General features: G+C 40.3%; 2 protein-coding genes across 2 annotated transcripts; both read right to left on the minus strand.

Annotated features, from left to right (window-relative positions):
- Positions 1–241: 241 nt before the first annotated feature.
- On the minus strand, positions 242–7,167 carry prkar2b (protein kinase, cAMP-dependent, regulatory, type II, beta). The gene is made up of 11 exons (XM_084933790.1): positions 6,600–7,167; positions 5,475–5,510; positions 4,371–4,423; positions 4,197–4,280; positions 3,841–3,947; positions 3,541–3,694; positions 2,259–2,360; positions 2,095–2,169; positions 1,925–1,993; positions 1,700–1,835; positions 242–1,557 (listed from the first exon to the last, which is right to left on the minus strand). Exons 1-11 carry the CDS (start codon positions 6,862–6,864, stop codon positions 1,424–1,426), a joined length of 1,215 nt encoding a protein of 404 aa, XP_084789916.1. The 5' UTR covers positions 6,865–7,167; the 3' UTR covers positions 242–1,423.
- Positions 7,168–9,647: 2,480 nt separating this feature from the next.
- On the minus strand, positions 9,648–15,241 carry hsp90b1 (heat shock protein 90, beta (grp94), member 1). The gene is made up of 18 exons (XM_084933783.1): positions 15,067–15,241; positions 14,489–14,591; positions 14,021–14,162; positions 13,811–13,927; positions 13,395–13,726; positions 13,028–13,139; positions 12,792–12,917; positions 12,487–12,603; positions 12,264–12,401; positions 12,090–12,167; positions 11,920–11,985; positions 11,399–11,668; positions 11,064–11,309; positions 10,808–10,944; positions 10,639–10,717; positions 10,319–10,474; positions 10,019–10,114; positions 9,648–9,916 (listed from the first exon to the last, which is right to left on the minus strand). Exons 1-18 carry the CDS (start codon positions 15,113–15,115, stop codon positions 9,893–9,895), a joined length of 2,388 nt encoding a protein of 795 aa, XP_084789909.1. The 5' UTR covers positions 15,116–15,241; the 3' UTR covers positions 9,648–9,892.
- Between the last annotated feature and the right edge of the window lie 2,239 nt (positions 15,242–17,480).

Consider the following 17,480-nt stretch of genomic DNA (forward strand, 5'->3'; position numbering starts at 1 on the left):
TTAAAGATTAAATTCTCTTTTTCGTAACGAAATAATCTCGTAGAAGATATGGGGACTGCCATGAAGAATGAGTGGGTCAGTAAGAAACTGACTCTTTCATTGTAGTCAAAGGAGCTTGGAAAGAAAAGCGTCTGGACTTCTTTAAGTTGCTTGAAGACGTTTCACCTCTCATCCGAGAAGCTTCTTCAGTTCTAAGGTCAAATCTTTCATTCTTTTAACAAATACTAACCGGAAGCACAAATACAAAAAAAAAAATTTCTTTATTGACATGAAAAGTGAAACATACAGTACTTTTAGCCAGTATTGTGGTTATGCCTTCAAAAATGACCAGTCCTACGGGGAAGGGTGGGGGATAAAATCTGCATGTTTAACCAGTTAAACCATGTAAGCTGCAGACAAAATACAGAAGACCTCAATTACTTTAAAAAGAGAGAGAAGAAGTAAGAGAGAGGACCCACTTTAGATTCCTGTTGAGCGTAAAACTGTAGAAGTTGTTGGCAGAGGTAGACAGCAAATATGGATGTCATAATAATGTATGTTTCACCTATGCAAAAACAGTATTACCTAAATTTTACATTGAAACACAGAAAAATGAGTTGCCTTAAGATGTTGCCTGTAATGACTACTGTCTTGTTGGGCAACTTATGAAGTTTAAAGTGGGCCTATTATAATAACAGTAAATACTCAGTTTTAAAATTATACAGCAATGTGTTGTGTGTTGTTACAAAACTATCAGCTATCTCTCTGAACTTTGCTTTTTTGAAAAAAGAAAGAGCATAGTACTCGGCTAACGGCCACAAACACTTAGCAACAGTGATACGTGGTTTATGAGCATGTATTCCAGGGACTCCATCTTATGCTAAACAGGAATGTATTTTTGTAGAAATTTTAGGATACTGCCAAGTTTTTTTGTTTTTTCATAATCAAAATGTCAAAGATTTTATCCTTTACAAACCGTTTACCCTTTCTCAGGTTTGGGCCCTTTTGTACATGTGACGTTTGCTCGCACTTATCCAGTAAGAAATCAGCTTTGGCTTTTGACTTTGACACGCAATGTTTAGAAATTTACAAACGATATATATAATATTGTACGTGTGGCTATAACACTGTGGAGAAAATGTGAAAGTTAAAAAAAATGCTCAAATTACAAACAAGTAATGCACCCGACACCGACAAGTAAAATGCACACTTACATTTTTTTTTTTTTGTAAGGTGAGTGTTGTGGAAAATGTAATTTAAACAAGCTTTAAGCAACTCTGCTTTGGCTTTACTTTTCGGCCATAACCTTCCGACAACGTGTGTTTTATATATCTGACGCTCAAATGGTTTATGTAGGTGGATATTCACATTTCTTGTAAGAAAATCTGTTTAAGTGGTTACAAGCCTTTTTCCATCCACCCATTTACAGTCCACTGCAGTCGCTTCATGCAGTCTGTTGCTCAATTTCAGGGCTACTTCCAAACAGGGTCACCAGCTGCTCCTCATAGTTAGCAATGTTTCTCTTCATGATGTCCATGCATGGGCCTAGCAATCTCTCAAAGGCTTGAACATCCATGACTGATAAAGAAGAAAACAGATACAGTCAGGACTTGGAGGTGAATTTGAAAAGGATGGTACAAAATAATATGTGTTTTACTGGGAGATGTGCATCTTTGGCGCAATATATGAACGAACGAGCACAAAACTGCACAAAATTTACCCAAGCATTTGACACTCCCCACAGCATAGGCAGATGCAGCTCTGGGTTTGTTTGTGACGAGAGCAAGCTCCCCAAAATACTGGCCCCTGGAGCATGTAGCGATGTCCACCTCTTCTTCTTCTTGGTCTGTTTTTGTCTAGCAGAGAAAAAGAAATGCGTACTCTAAGTTTCCAGAGATTTTTTTTTAATCAGAGGCTTGTCTAAAGGGTGGCGGTGCAAACTTACCCGACTTCTCTTCATAGTGATTCTAACCTGGCCAGATTCGACAATGTAGAAGCAATCCGCTAAATCACCCTATGACAAAAAGCAACACAGCAATTGCAAAGGAGCACAAAAACTTAGAATTTTTTTAAAAAATGTCCAATAAAAGCAGATTGTACGAAGACATTATTCACCTGAGCAATAATCTGCTGCGAGTCGCTGTACACCCTGGTGGATAGCACGTCAACTACCTTCATTCTCTCTGACATCTGTGCATGAAACATATTTGGTTTGCAAATGTTTTACTGTAAATATGTAGTACACTGTGTAAATGCTGCAGGACAATGTTAATCTTGACCTCTAAAGATGTAAGCAGGGGTAGCGTTTCAATGAATGCCTCATACAGCTTCCTCTTCTTGGCATTGTTTTTCACTATGATCCTCCTGAATGTCAGACGATCCTGAAACAGATTTAAAATAAGGCTTCATTAAACACAATTTCTGATAACACTGACCCTGGGGTTAGATAAAAACTAACAATTCACACATTATAAAATATTATTCATAATAGTGCTATACAGTAATAAAAATAATAATAAACATAATGATGAAAAATCCCCAACCAAGAAGTCCAGACTGATCTCATGTTGTGTTGTGTGTAGTGCCGATGTGGGACAGTTTCCAAATTCGTTATACTATTGCACCAGGTATGACTGTGCAATGACAATAAAGAGTTATCTATCTTATGTTTGTTCATCAAATAGCTCACATAAAACAATAGTGTGCACTTATAGTTTGAATTTAAGAAAAGAAAAGAAACAGCATCATCCATGTGTCATTATGTGAATGAAATGAATGAAAGAACACCAAGCCTGAACACAAAGAAAGGAATAATATCACAGACAGCATGGTCAACAAAGCTTGCAGTAACATACTGTGCTGCAGGAAACATATGTGACTGCAGAGGGCGCCCTATAGCTGACAAACCTTTTTCCCCTCACCCAAAGGCGTAAGCAAGGCTGGAACCTCATGGTTTAAAGGTTGCTAAAGTTGGACCCACTTCAAGTTCATATCCTATCGCTTGTTTACAAAATGAACAAGGGCCATAAATAAAGGGTCGACTGTTTGACTGGATGCATTTTTTGGCAGCACTCTTCCTCCCTGACCTAAACCAATCGGTGGTCAAAAGGGGCTTCCTGTTTGAGATTAGAGACTCAAATAAAAACAACCTACAAGTCCTCAGGTCAGCATAGGACATGGCAGCAACCTACCCAGCTGCACTGAGAGGACTTAACTGAGACGTTACCCGCAGTTCAGCGATGGCTCTCATAGTCACTAATAAACAGCAGCTTCTCAGAAACAAGTCAGACTGCGACTGGATACGTAACTGGATGTTTTGCCAGTTTTCCTTAAGTAAAATAGCATCCATGCTGAAATGTAACAATAAAACGAACAGAGCCTGGAGGTAAAACAGCTGCTTTCGCCTTAATTTGTGTTCATCTAATGATGGTTTCCACACCGTCGCAGATAAACTCCCCGTTTACTTAAATCATGACAGCTGACAGCACAGCATGCTATAAAAACCCGATTAAGGATCCAACTGTGCTATTGCAGGGGGGTGCGGTGTAATGGTTTACTCACTAGGCACCAAAGGGCTCCAGGTGAAGTGGCGATTATTGTGGCCGCCCTGGGGGTGTTGTACATCAGCGCCAGTTCTCCAAAGCTGCCTCGGTTGTCATAGCAGCCCACCAACTTTTCCGTGCCATCAACCTTCACAAAAATGTTAAACGTGCCACTGAATGGAAAGACAGCGGGGGGGAAAAATATCTTTAGTTAGCACAAAACAATGATTTCAGCAATTATTTAGCAACTGTGTTCACTTTTTCAAGTTAAATAACCAACTATGATACGATTTGAAATTCCCGAGTAAGTTAAACCCACCTTTCGATAACGTAGAAGTTGTCCCCGTCATCATCTTGATCAATGATATGTTCCCCTTCCGTGCAGAACTTCTCGAACATGGCATCCAGCACCTGAGACATCTCTTCCTGGCATGGTGGGGAGGGGGACAGCAGTCAGACAGTGAAAGAATCACGCAGAATGCACTCAGAGTTTGTTTTCGAGCTTCCAAAACAAATAAATAAATAACTATCTCTAAAAAAAAATTAGGCACGGTGTACTGGGCATGCAGCAAAAAAAAGAAGAAATTTACTGGCCTTGGGCCATGTTTCCTTTTGTTTAATTTAGGATATGGCAGGGCACAAACCAGAGAAGAGCTTATGGAATAATCCACTCACTGGATCCAAATTCTTGAACAGAAGAATGTCCCTACATGCTTCCTGTAGTCTCTGTCTCTGCTCGTCAGTTTTGGGGTGAGTGACCTAAAACATAAATCACGAATCACACTTATAACCTCTGAACAGTTAAACCAATTGTGTAAAAAAAATAATCACTGGATGGATGCAGTTTACCCTTGGCTCTTTATCCTCATCATCGTCATCAGGATTGAATGCTTCAGCACACACTGCATGACACAAACACACAAATCACATTTACATTTCTCTTATTGATGAGCAGCAGTTATTTTGTCCATATAGTGTTTTCGACTCTGGGGCAGTTTTCTTGTTATTAGCGACAGTAGATGTCAAAGGTGTTTGTAAATAGAATTGTTAATTGATCCCTTATTAATTGCTTGTTTCTTCCCGTCCGCGAATTATAATGCTGAAGTATACCAGCGTCTCTAGGGTCTCAGAGAGCTCACTTCCAGTGGAACTGTCTACCAGGTCTTTATTTGAAAAAGCTTCACTTTTTCTTTAAATGAACTTTTAGATGAATAACGACACCTTACATAACATCTGAAAAACAAATGTTCATCTTCAGGTGGCCCACGGCACAGACTTCATCCCAGTCAAACAAAAAAGGCAAATTCCAGGGATGATTCAGGACCAGTTCAGGCAATAAATCTTTCAATAAAAACAACTTTTCTCATCTTGAGTACAGGAATATGCGGTGACGGATGACAGCACTCTTACTGCATTTCCTTCCTATATGTTAACAGAAAGATGGGGTAGTGGTATAAAAAACTTTCAACTTGACACAGGCTAATGTGGAATATGGTAAGTGACCAGCTTAATGTTAACTTAATTGAATCTGTTTTTATTTCATGTGCAAGATTTACGGTTTGCTAAGTAAAAGATGTTCGTTCCCCGTCTGAAGTGATAAGAGGTAAGGTAAATACCCAAGTTATTAATAAATAATTCTTTCCATTCAGAAAGGCAAACCAAGCAGCTATCCAAACACAAAGTTATGTGAAGCCGCAACTTTACTATTGCTACATTACTCACTGACGGGTTCGAGACAAAGTGGCTTCACAAGCTGTAACAAATCAACACTATTACAATAAGTGGAAGACGGTAACAAAAGACAGATGGAAAAATACTTAAGTATCACTTGTACTGAAACCAATCTGACACAGCCTCGCTAGTCATGTGTCACAGAAGGCTTTATTTAATGTTTTCAGCTCAGACACTGTCCAGAGTTTCCCTCCTTGACACAACAGGAAGATGGTAACTCACCTGATGCTCTTCGGATGAATCTGTTTATCACAGGGGCTGGAGAAAAGAAAAAGAAAGATATATATCTGTATTTTTTTTTTTTTTTTTTTTAAAAAGCATGTTAGATTTCACCATAAAAGATATCCATCCATCACAAACTGTTATTGCTAGGAAGGTTTGAGGCTGTTGTATTTCGACATCTACAGCACAAGTGGAGCATTCTCATTAGGGTCTATATTCATCTGAGTAAAAGCTGAATGGGGGACAGCTGCTTTGAAGTGGATTTTAGCCTTTGAATCAAATTTAAATGCGAAAAACAGTACCAAGCTGCTACACAATAGGTCAGTATGAAATATACATTAGATAGGAGGTCTCGTCCATTAATGGCCTGCCAGCCAGTGCTGACCGGGGAATCTCATTGAAATATGGGAGGCATTAATGGTGGTTGGTTGGTTGGGGGGGCACAACAATGACCCAAAACACAGACGTTTAACAACTGCATGCCAGGCATTTCTCCTTATGTAACCATTGCAGCCAGTCTTGCAGAAGCCACCACTCATTGGGATGCTGTGTCAGAGCTCTGGGTTGCTTCTGGCTGCACCTCATTACACTCTGGCAGCAGTCACTGTGTTAAATACTTCAGGAAATGTAGGCCTGTCGACAGCACATTGTGTACTGCCTGCATCTATATAACAGCTGAAGCTGTAGGCCTTTATGTTTTACAAGCTTTGTCTTTTTTTCTTTTTTTTTTTCTTGGTACATATGAAGGGGAGGCCCACCGGGCCTGCACCTGAGACAGAAAACATTTAAACGGTCTAGATGTTTTTATTACTATCATAATTATTTATAAAGCAAAAGAAGCCGCAGTGTGCAGGTGCTATTCTCTGAGCAGAAACGTGAAGAGCATAACACGTTCGTGAACCAGCATTGAGCCTCGGTGACCATATATGGCAAATGACAGAGCCGTTGTAAATGTATGGCGGCAGCATCAGCGCGCTCGATGTGGTTTTTCATTCTCTCCCACAGAACAGCCGCGGTGCGGCCATCCATCCATCCATACATGCTCACAATTCAAAGCAAAGCATCTCGAGTCAAGTTCAGCATCCCCCCATGACAGAAACACGCACGGTGAATGTGTTAGCCCACCTATGAATTCCTCGTCATCGTCGTCGTCCTCCTCTCCGTTTTCCGAATCGATCTGCATGGCTTCGTCAATGAAATTGACCGCTTTCCCAAGTCTCGGGGCCGAATTTTGGTCATTGCCAAATGAGGCCTCTTTGGTCTCGTTCTCCTTAAGCTGGGTGAAATACTGTAGCGCAAACTCGAGTAAGTCCCTGGGCTGATTCCTCAACACTTCCACGGTAAAGCTCTGTAACAGCTCCGTCAGTCCTTCAGGAATTTCTATACTCATTCCTGTTATCAGTCTATGGATGTGGACAAAACCGGTTTGCTGCGAATTTCAGTGATTCAAAAGCACCCAGATCAGGTTTTCTTCCCGTCGTGTTTTTTGGTTGGCTTTTTTTTAAAGATGCCGAAATCAGCAGACGGGTGTGTAGTCAGACCACCCGCTCAGCAAGCCCTCCACAGCGGATCCTCTCTTTTTCTTGAATGAAAATGGCTCTGGATTTTTGGTCCGAACATCTTCTGCTGCTTCTGGCTAGGAAACCCACGCATGTGACCCAGGAATCCATGGCAACCACCTATCCAGAGATTGCGTATGAGCAGCAGCGGCGCAGAAACTGCAGTCAGTCGCAAAATACAAATGATGGGAAAGAGAAGCCCTGGGGAAGGCTCTTTCAGTCATAGATCGATTTTTCACTAACAGAGATTAGATCAAATATCCTGCGGTCTGGCATGTATGTTTGCCGTGGTTGTTCGCTCATACTTACTCTAAACGATTAAAAATATGATTAAATAAGAAGGACAACATCGCATATTATTTAAAAAGAAAAAAAAAACAACAACAGCAGACATAGCAAGGCTAAAGACAAAAAGGTACTGCCATGCAATGATAAACACTGAATCTATTTTTTGTTTATTTGCTTGTTTTGCCACATGTAATTAATATTTAAACAGGTAAACATTAAAACCTAAGACCTCGGTAAAGACCTACAAATCAATAAAGATTCGTTCTGTATTTTTTATTTAGGCTTTCTTCTTTTTAAAGGAGCTAATAAGAAAAGATCGTTTATGATAGTTTAGAGAGTTTGGAGGCTCATTTCTTAGGGAGAAAATAATAATACATGTGCTGGATATTTTAATGTCATGGGACCTGTCACACTTTGACCACGCCAGAATGAAGTTTCATTTCAGAATCAAACGTTCCCCCGTGATATCACGGACTTGTGTAGCTGAACATTTAGTACATTAGAAAAACGGCTCAGACAAAGAAAAAATAAGTCTAGGTCTCAAACTAAAGGCCATTAATCATAGACTTCATATGGACATCTATCAAGAGATGAACTAATGATGCTCTTCTGTGGGTTACAATATGACTGAGCCACAAAAATGTATATCCACAATATGAGTTCAAATTTGGTTGACACTTTCTCATTCCAGAAAATTTGTTGGAGTGACATGAGTTCACAAGCCTGCAAAACTACATTCTGTCAAACAGCTAATCCAAAGAGCTTAGCAGAACAAGGGGAAGTAGAGCAAAACAAGGGGGTAAGGGTTAAACTGGAATGCAGAGCAAGTGGGAAGTCTGCCCACTTGCTGAGGTTGGGTGACCTCAGGTGAGTTTTAGTCATGGCATGTGGTGGCACTACTACTACAGTGTGAGAAATCCCCCCCCCCCAAAAAAAAAAATCCCTTCTCATATTGTGTTGGAATTTCAAGGCTTCCAGCAGAGAGAAGGTTAGTTTGAGGGAACCACTTGAGGAAACAGATAATAATTGTGCTAAAGGAGCACAGCTATTATCTGCCATGGTTATCATTCCACTGTGGCTCCACTATGACACCCCTCCCCCTGCTGTGGCCCATATCTGTCACCCTTTATTAAGAAAGGCGCAGCATTTTCTCACTCCAGCGAATGGGAGCATGTCGATGGAGTGACCTGTAATGTTCCACTGCTGCAGTTTAGCTGTTAGCTTTCAAACTCACTATTCCAGACCACTGTAAACTATAAGACCCCCCCCCCCCCCCACACACACACACCTGAATACAGCACAACGCCATCATTTCATCTACTGTAAGAGTCAGCTGCACAAACACACACACTGTGCGTCAGCCCTGTTCACTGAACCATAGATCCTGAAGACTGTTTCTACTTTAAGCTTCACAATAACAAACCAGTGGAGCTTGCATTGGTGTAATTGTTAACTACACTTAAACAGTGAGTATATATATATATATATATATATATATATAAAGAAGAGAAAAGAAAACGTAACTTCTAGATACTGTTCATCAGATGTAGATTGTTTTTTTAGGCCTGCAATTTTTTCTTTTATTCTTCACTGGCATTCTTGCACGTGCATTTAAACGGAAGAAATGGGGGAAACATGTCTTTTTCCAATACTTAAATAATACTTGCCAAGTGAAGTGGGGCGATATCAGCTTCGAAAGGGCTCCGTGTTTTTATTCTTTGGCTTCAACTCAAAAATGTAAAGCTGAAACCTCTTAAGTCAATTTAATGACGTAATGATTGAGTACGTCCTTCTTTAATTCATTGGCTGCTAGAACCCATTTTGAATGTATTAGTGCCACCTACTGGACATCCCACTACATTACAATGTATTGTTAGACTAGAATACAGTTGATGTTGCTTCCTGTTTCAAGTGCCATTAAGTTGCAGTCTTTCCTGAGTGTGTTGGAACAAATGTATTCCTTGGGTATTACTAAGGGTAAAATAAGCTTACTGTGTAAAATTAGATAATTAATTCAGTGGTGAAGATTTGAGCGGCAGCTCTTTAGTCAGACATGCTGTGGTCGACTTGTTAAATAGTCCGTAATCCAACCTACCAGTGGGGCGTCCACCTGCATTTCCGTGAGCTTATTTACATCATTTCAGTCTGAAAACAAACTGTAAAAAGTGTCATGGCACCCTATGCATGAGTAGATGTATTACACTATAAGCTACAGCCAGACTGTACTTTTGATATGTTGGGATTAAGATGACTGAAAAAGAAAATAGTAGCCAAGACCTGTCTGAAAGCAACTCAGTTTTGAATAAAACACCAGAAACGATGCAAGCATTTTTCCACGAAACATTTATTTGATCAATAGACAGGATCACATCTTTCCATAAACAGGTCAGTTAAATATTAACAAATTTACAGTCATGAGGAATGTAATACAAAAGAAACAAAAACAAATATTCGCTTTAAAAAACCCCAACCCAGGGACCCCACCCAGAATAATGTGACCACGGTGGCACTGAAACAGAGACTTAAGTCCATTTTCCAGCTCCACTGTTACACGCTCTTCCCTTCAGTGCTTCACAGTTCATCCTTGTCTTTTGTCTGCAAGCATGATTAGAGAAAGGTCAGAAGAGTAAACCACTTCAACATCTAGATTCTTAATTTTACATTGTCCTCAAGCAAGAGTGTGTGAAGTCTTCTCACCGTTTCTTCGTCATCATCCTCATCCACAATCTCTTCTTTATCTTCAGAGTCATCTTCTGCTGGTTCTTCAGGCTCCTCCTCAGGTTCTTCTTCAATCTATAAAAGAGCCATGATTATTAAACATATCCTACAGTCTTAAAAATCACTGCACAAATACTTAACATTTTACAAAGAAGATTTAAAAAGCAGAGACAAGACTAAACTCAAAAAGGCTCACTGCTGGAAGAGGAACCATTAGTTCAGACACCATAACATCTGCTATGCAAATTAGTATACCAAACAAGAGCTGCAGTGACTTGCCTGTTCATCTAGTGGTACATTCAAGCTGAGTCGGAGCATGCGCTCTATTCTGTCTCCATAAGCTTTTGTATCAGCGAGCTGGTATCCTGAGCGCAGTGTGGCTGTCTCAAACAGAACCACAGCCAGATCTGATGCAGTCTGGTCCTCAGCATCAGTCTGGGGGGTGTGAGGAAAAGAAACTGTTCAACTATGTGCTCTGATTGGTCCATTTTAAGTTTATTCATGTAATGAACTACATTTACTAAGTAATTTGATGGTAATCTTAGTAAAGGACCATTACTATAGTACAGATGTACAAAAATGACAGTGGTTAAACTCACATTGACTCTATTAAGCAACTGCTTGACAAGAGGATGTTTGGGGTTGAGTTCTAGTGTTTTCTTCTGGCTGGCGTAATAACTGGAAAGATTAAATGGAAATACAGATTTAGAACAACGCAATAGCAGTGGGAGTAATAAATGCAAAGATGAGCCCAGGATTAACACTCACTTTGTGGAAATGTCCTTTCCTGTCTGGTAGGCCTGTGCCTTCATGATCCTCTCCATGTTCCCCGACCAGCCGTACTGGCTGGCAACCAAGGCGCAGGGTGAGTTGGTTAGCCTCTGAGAGAGAACAGCCTTCTCAATCTGTTGGGGAATAAAAAGCAATGCATTAAATGTTGCAGACATAAATGAGCAGCTAGAGCCAAAATTAACTGCTTCTACAGCTGGCGCTCATGCCCATTCTTTTAATATCACAGAATTACCTTGTCCTTTAGAGCTTTGTCCTTCAGCCAAGTTGTGAGAGGTTCGAATTCCTTCTCCAGGGCCTCCCTCTTCTCCTTGGTCTTTTCACTCTCGTCAAATTTGACACCTTCCTTGGCCACGTTCTGGAAGCGTTTTCCATCAAACTCTGGCAGTGCCTGGATGCAGTACTCATCCACAGGCTCTGTCAGGTAGATGACCTCATAGCCCTTCTTCAGCAGCTTCTCAACAAAGGGAGAAGACTCAGCCTGTAGTGGATGGAAGAACAAGAGAATTTCAGCTAGTGTAGGATAGTTTACACTTCTTTCTCCTGACCAAAAAACACACATTCACTCACCTCTTTCCTGCTGGTGCCAGCCATGAAATAGATCTTATCCTGCTTCTCTTTCATGCGCTCCACATACTGTTCCAGGCTGGCCAGGTCTGTTTCACTGTTGGAGGTCTGGAAGCGCAGCAGCTTAGCGAGACGGGTCCTGTTGGAGTGATCCTCGATCACACCCAGCTTGATGTTGGTGCCAAACTCCTTCCAGAACTTATCGTTGTACTGTTCCTCTGCAATCTTCTTAATCATGTCCAGAGTCTTACGGACCAACTTCTTGCGGATAACCTGAAGAAGACAAAGTAGGTAATGACCATTTCATACTGCATTAAATCTAGTGTTAGTTATTCAGAATCTTTAATTTATGGTTTCATTTAACCATGTTCTAGTGCCCCCTGTTATTCCTGAAAGCACTTTATGATTTGCACTACATAAAAATTGCTTTGTTGCTTCATTATCCATTTTAACCAAAGGCTTCATTGGTTAATGATGACTAAATGATGGAATGGGAAGCGAACAGGGCTGCATGTTGAGCTCACCTTGAGCAGTTTGTGCTGCTGCAGAGTTTCTCTGGACACATTCAGAGGAAGGTCGTCAGAGTCAACCTAACAAAATAAAGTTTCCCTTAATCACAGTGCAGGTGATATTAATGTAGAGACCAAGCACATAACATTAGCATGAGACCAAATAAGAGTTAAAAACAACTCACCACTCCCTTGACGAAGTTCAGGTACTTGGGCATCATGTCATTGAAGTCGTCTGTGATGAAAACTCTCCTGACAAACAGCTGTGAATGGAAGGCATTTATTTTGAAACTCAGTTTTTGGGGAATTGCTGAAAAAGTTGAATAAATCTGATACTAAATATTGCTTAGAGTACACACCTTGATGTAATCATTCTTCTTGGAGCCATACTCGTCAAACAGCCCACGGGGAGCTGAAGTGGGCACAAACAGGATGGACTTAAAAGTGACCTCACCCTCAGCTGTGAAGTGGATGTGAGCCATAGGGTCATCATTGTCCTGTTGGAAGATGGGTAAAGTTTATAAAAATCAGACATTAGTATACCAGCCTATAGAGCCGGTTTGATAAAGTATGTGTGCCTACCTTTGAGAAGGTCTTGTAGAAAGCCTTGTACTCATCTTCCTCAACCTCCTTAGCAGGCCTCTGCCAGATGGGCTTGATATCATTCATCAGTTCCCAGTCCCACACAGTCTTCTCAACCTACACATCACACAATTGTATAACTTTTGAAAAATATACATTTTAGATCAGACATATTTTCACAGACTTCTGAGTAAAATAGTCCATAAATCTTAATGACTCGGTGGGACTTTAACCCACCATAAAAAACTGTTAATGATCACACACGTGTAAATATAGTCTCAACCACCATTTCTTCATCAACATACCTTCTTTGTTTTTGGTTTGTCTTTGTCTTCTTCTTCCTCTACTTCAGCCTCATCTTCAGAAACCTCTTTCTCTGGTTCCTCTGCTGCGTCAGCATCTTCCTCAATGGGCTCTTCAACCGTCTCAGTCTTGAATGTTAAAAGAAATTATGCAACCGTTTGTTCATTTCCATATTTGTCAGTTTCAGTCTGGAATTAAGTCTGACTCATAGTGCTGAAGGAAATGACAAAGTAGTCACCTTGCTGGCCCACACATAGATGGGGAAGTTGATGAACTGAGAGTATTTCTTGACAAGGTTCTTGATGGTCTCCAGCTCCAGGTAGTCTGAGGCCTCCTCCTTTAGGACAAGTCTGCAATTAGACAAAGACGAGATTAAATTTAAAATTACAGGCTTTTATAACATTTCAGACTCATGTAGCAGCATGAAAATACTCTGCAGTTCTTCTTCAATAGAGACTGTACATTAACAACACAAAGACATTAACTATGATTTCATAAGCTTTGACAAAGTGAGCCACGCATTGAAATTAATTTCACAAGAGCTGTTTAAAAAGATCAAGAAACCAAATCTGGTGTGGGCAAATGTTAGCACATAAATAACATACGTGATGGTGGTTCCTCTACCCAGTGTGTCCCCACGGGGGTCCTCAATGACAGAGAACTGATTTGAGTCAGACTCCCAGATGTGCTGTGTGTCATTGTTGTGCTTGGATGTCACAATGACCTTGTCAGCAACAAGGAAGGCAGAGTAGAAACCGACACCAAACTGTCCGATCAGCTCTGAGGTAGACTGTTCCTCTTCCTGCATCTCTGTCATCTTGTTAAGGAATTCGCTGGTGCCTGACTTGGCAATGGTTCCCAAGTTCTTTACTAGCTCCTCCTTGGTCATTCCAATACCAGTGTCAGTGATGTGCAGCATGTTCTTCTCCTTATCAGACTGGGGATAGAAATAATGAAATTCAATTAGTGGATGCACAGCTTTTCCATTAAAGGTGTCAGCATTCAATAAGTTAATGCATACCTTTATTTTGATGGTCAGCTCTTCATTTGTGGCCATTGCATCCTCGTTGGTTAGGGACAACAAGCGGATCTTATCCAGAGCATCCGATGCATTGGAAATCAGCTCCCTAAGGAAGATCTGCAGCACAAAAAAAAAGTGATGAACTCTGTGAGAAATGTCTTAAATAAAAATATGTAGACACAGGGTTGAGTAAAGATTATTCCTGCCCACCTCCTTGTTCTTGTAGAGAGAGTTGATGATCAGCTTCATCATACGGTTAACTTCAGCCTGAAAGGCATGTTTTTCAGACTTTTCCCTGAGTTCCTTAATCTGAGCTGCATTCAAACCGTCCAGCTGGATTGCCTCCTCCTCTCTGAAGGCAGACAGATGCAAATACAAACAGGGTAAGAGAGGAGAACGACAGCAAATCTTTGCTGCCAAACAAATCTGTTGTCCTTTCAGATAACTAAGATTGAAGATGAAAGCAAGATACATACAACTTCCTATTATTACAGGCAACTTTACAGTAAAACTTGCACACCTCTGCCTCCACTGTAACTCCAAAGTGACCCTGAGCACCTGTACACAAGCTTTATCTTCTTGACCTTGTTATGCTAAGATTTAGTGGACTTTTCCCTGATAGAGTAACTGTATCAGTTTTCTAGAAAGGTATATGGACTTACGGAAAGTAACACCTACCTCTGCACCACTTCATCGTCTGTTCTGGAGCCATCCCTGCTTTTACCCAAGTCCTCCTCTACTGTCCCGTCAACGTCAAGTTCATCATCTGCCTTTACGGCAGCTGTCAAGGGATGAAGTTGCTCGATTAAAATTCATTATCAATTACCGGGAACATGTGGTAATTTTAGACTCTCATTAAGTTTTTAAAGCACTGTGCAAACACGTGCTCACAGTCACCAAATTAATTAAGACGTAACGTCTGACCGTGTCAGCCTTTTAATCATTATTTAAACGTGCATGTATGCAACAGTGGAGGTTAGCTAACATGAGACAGCTTCAACACAGATGGTGTTTCTGCTAGAAAGTTCTGGAAAGGCAAGGAGATTAACGGACACTGGCGTTACTCTAAAATAACAGGTAAATTAAATACGCTCTCCGTTGCTTTGACACCTGCAAGCCTTTTAAAGTCAAGTACAGAGAGAACGTACAAACTCCACAGTGAATGAAAAGAAAAGCAAAAACCAAGTTAGTGCTAGCATACGGGCTAAAGGTAGCTAAAATAATGAATAATTAAAAAAATATATACCACTACTCACCAAATGCTAAGAGTGCAAAAAGAAGCCCTATCACCCAGACTCGTTTCATTGTGAGATGCTTCCTGACTGACTGCCTGCCTGACGACTTGAGCCTTCAGCTGTTGAGACAATAGCCGGGAGATCAGCGCATGCAGCACTGGCTTTTACAACGAGGAATGACTAGCTGTCTCTCCCACCAAAAGAGCCCACTCGCCTTACCCCGTGACTACCGACCAATGGCTGTGCACCACGCACGACCGTCGACCAATCACAATACAGTCTACGGTACATGTTGTCCAATCAGTTTCTTCAACATATGCCTAGACCCGAAAATCGTGGCTGGACACCATTGGCTAGGAATGAATAATCAGCACATCACTTCCTAAAATTTACCTTTCATTGTAGGGAAAACATCACTGACAGCACTTCCAGTTAAAGTTCCAGAGCCAAGGAACACACTTAGGATTAATAATAGAAAGACGGCGAATGTTTGGTTTATGGCTCCAAGGCCGTTTCAGTCTCTACAAAAGTAAATGATGCAGTGTTTCTTGATGTGTATATGGCGCGTTATTCTGGAATTTTGCATTCCCTTTCCTTTAAATGACTGGATGCACCGTAATGCTGTGGAAGCATAAATTATAATGAATGAGTCTATTTCAAGTTAGTCACCGAATCTAATCCACTTGGTGGCGCTATATAGCTAGCAAGCTGAAATGGCAAATGCTAATGTTTCAGGAACTAGTTCTTAGTGTTCTCCCGCAGATCAGGATATCATTATTGTGCTGCTTGCTCTGTTTGTTTTGTGTCAGGGGTGTTAGCGATCGTGTCAGCAGCGATATTTAAAAGAGATACTGTGAATCTTATTTTTTAAAAATGACAACCATCGTCAATACTGAACATCTCAAATGTATTACACTTGACTGTCTGACCACAGTGTCAGCTCCTATTAAGTGTGATGTTTCTCCAAATGTGAATGGAAAAAAGATCAGAATTAACAATTTAAAGATAAATAATAAAATACTGGACTAGTACTTTTTTGTTATAAGGTCAATAATTTGATTTACTACATTACAGTAAGTCATTGTTCTATCTTAAAAAGGATTTTTCCAGTCTAAGACAATTTTCATAAAGCATCTTTTAAACAACAAAGATTACCGAAGTTCTGTACATAAAAAGGTGGATTACATAATAAAATACAAGATATACACATGTGCGCACATGCCCACACACATCAACCTAAAAGGACTGCAAAAAAACACAAAACAGCCTTAATGCCTTCAACTCTTATGCTGGGTCGAAAGCAAAAGAAGAAAAGCTCGTTTCAAAGGTGGACTCAAACAAATGTTGCGCTTATGGCTGAGATAGCATGATTCAAACATATAATGCAACATCAAAAATCGATTGTAAAATACACAGGAACCAGTGAAGGGAGGTCAACACAGGGGGAATATGCTAAATTTTATGAGTTCTATTAAGAAGGTGAGGAGCTGCATTTTCTTTTTTTAAGCAGAATTAATTTGTTTACCCAATTTTAAGTCACAATCCTTCTGCTTACCCAATCCAAGATCATTATCCACAATTCAATGTGAACCTACACAGGAAAAACATGCAAACTCCACACAGAAAGGTCTCAGCTGGCTGGTGGATTCAAACTCTGGACCTTCTTGCGTTTAAGTGTCAGTGATAACCACTGCGCCGCTATATCATTATTAGTCTCTATTAGTCTTAGTCTCTGTTCACAACGATTGATTGATTTAGAAAGCACAGTGGATTCTAAATCAGACAATCAATATGTGCTTGAAGTGCACACTTTCATCTTTAATTCACTGTGTTTAACAAACCCTTTGCAGACACTGTTTAAAAATTTCAGCACTTTTTATACATAGTGCCCCATTTTCAGGAGCTTCATGGCCAGGTGAGGCCTGTTCCCTCATTACTCCATGACAAATCAAGGAGATCTGCAGTTCATTCCAAGTGCTGAACTTGTATTTGGTTACTCTTCACTGGAAATCTCAATATGAATTCCAAAGAGATATTGATGCAAGTGAAAAAACAACAACAACAATTATTACACTAAAACCCAAATACATCCATCAGAGAGATGGCAAAACCTTCAGGAGTGGCCAGATCAATGAACTGATACCTTCTTAAAAATAAATACACTGGTGAGTTCAGCAAAACCAAAAGACCTGAAAGATCACAAAATAAAGTGGATGATCACAGACTTCTTTCCTTGGATAACTTTGATGAAGGGTAGAGTCTTTTCATTTGAAAAGCTCACATACGTATGTGAGATACTTAATATCTATCCGAAAATGTTAAATGTTTGGACTGAGAGATTTTGCATTTTCTTTTCCTTTTTTAGTACCAACTAATGAGGCAGACTAACTATGTGATTGGTTTGGTAAGAGCATCCCAGAGAGGAATGATAAGTT

The sequence above is a fragment of the Perissodus microlepis genome, chromosome 7, assembly GCF_051167445.1.
Source record: "Perissodus microlepis isolate ML-2025 ecotype Zambia chromosome 7, ASM5116744v1, whole genome shotgun sequence".
In the NCBI taxonomy this organism is placed as follows: domain Eukaryota; kingdom Metazoa; phylum Chordata; class Actinopteri; order Cichliformes; family Cichlidae; genus Perissodus; species Perissodus microlepis.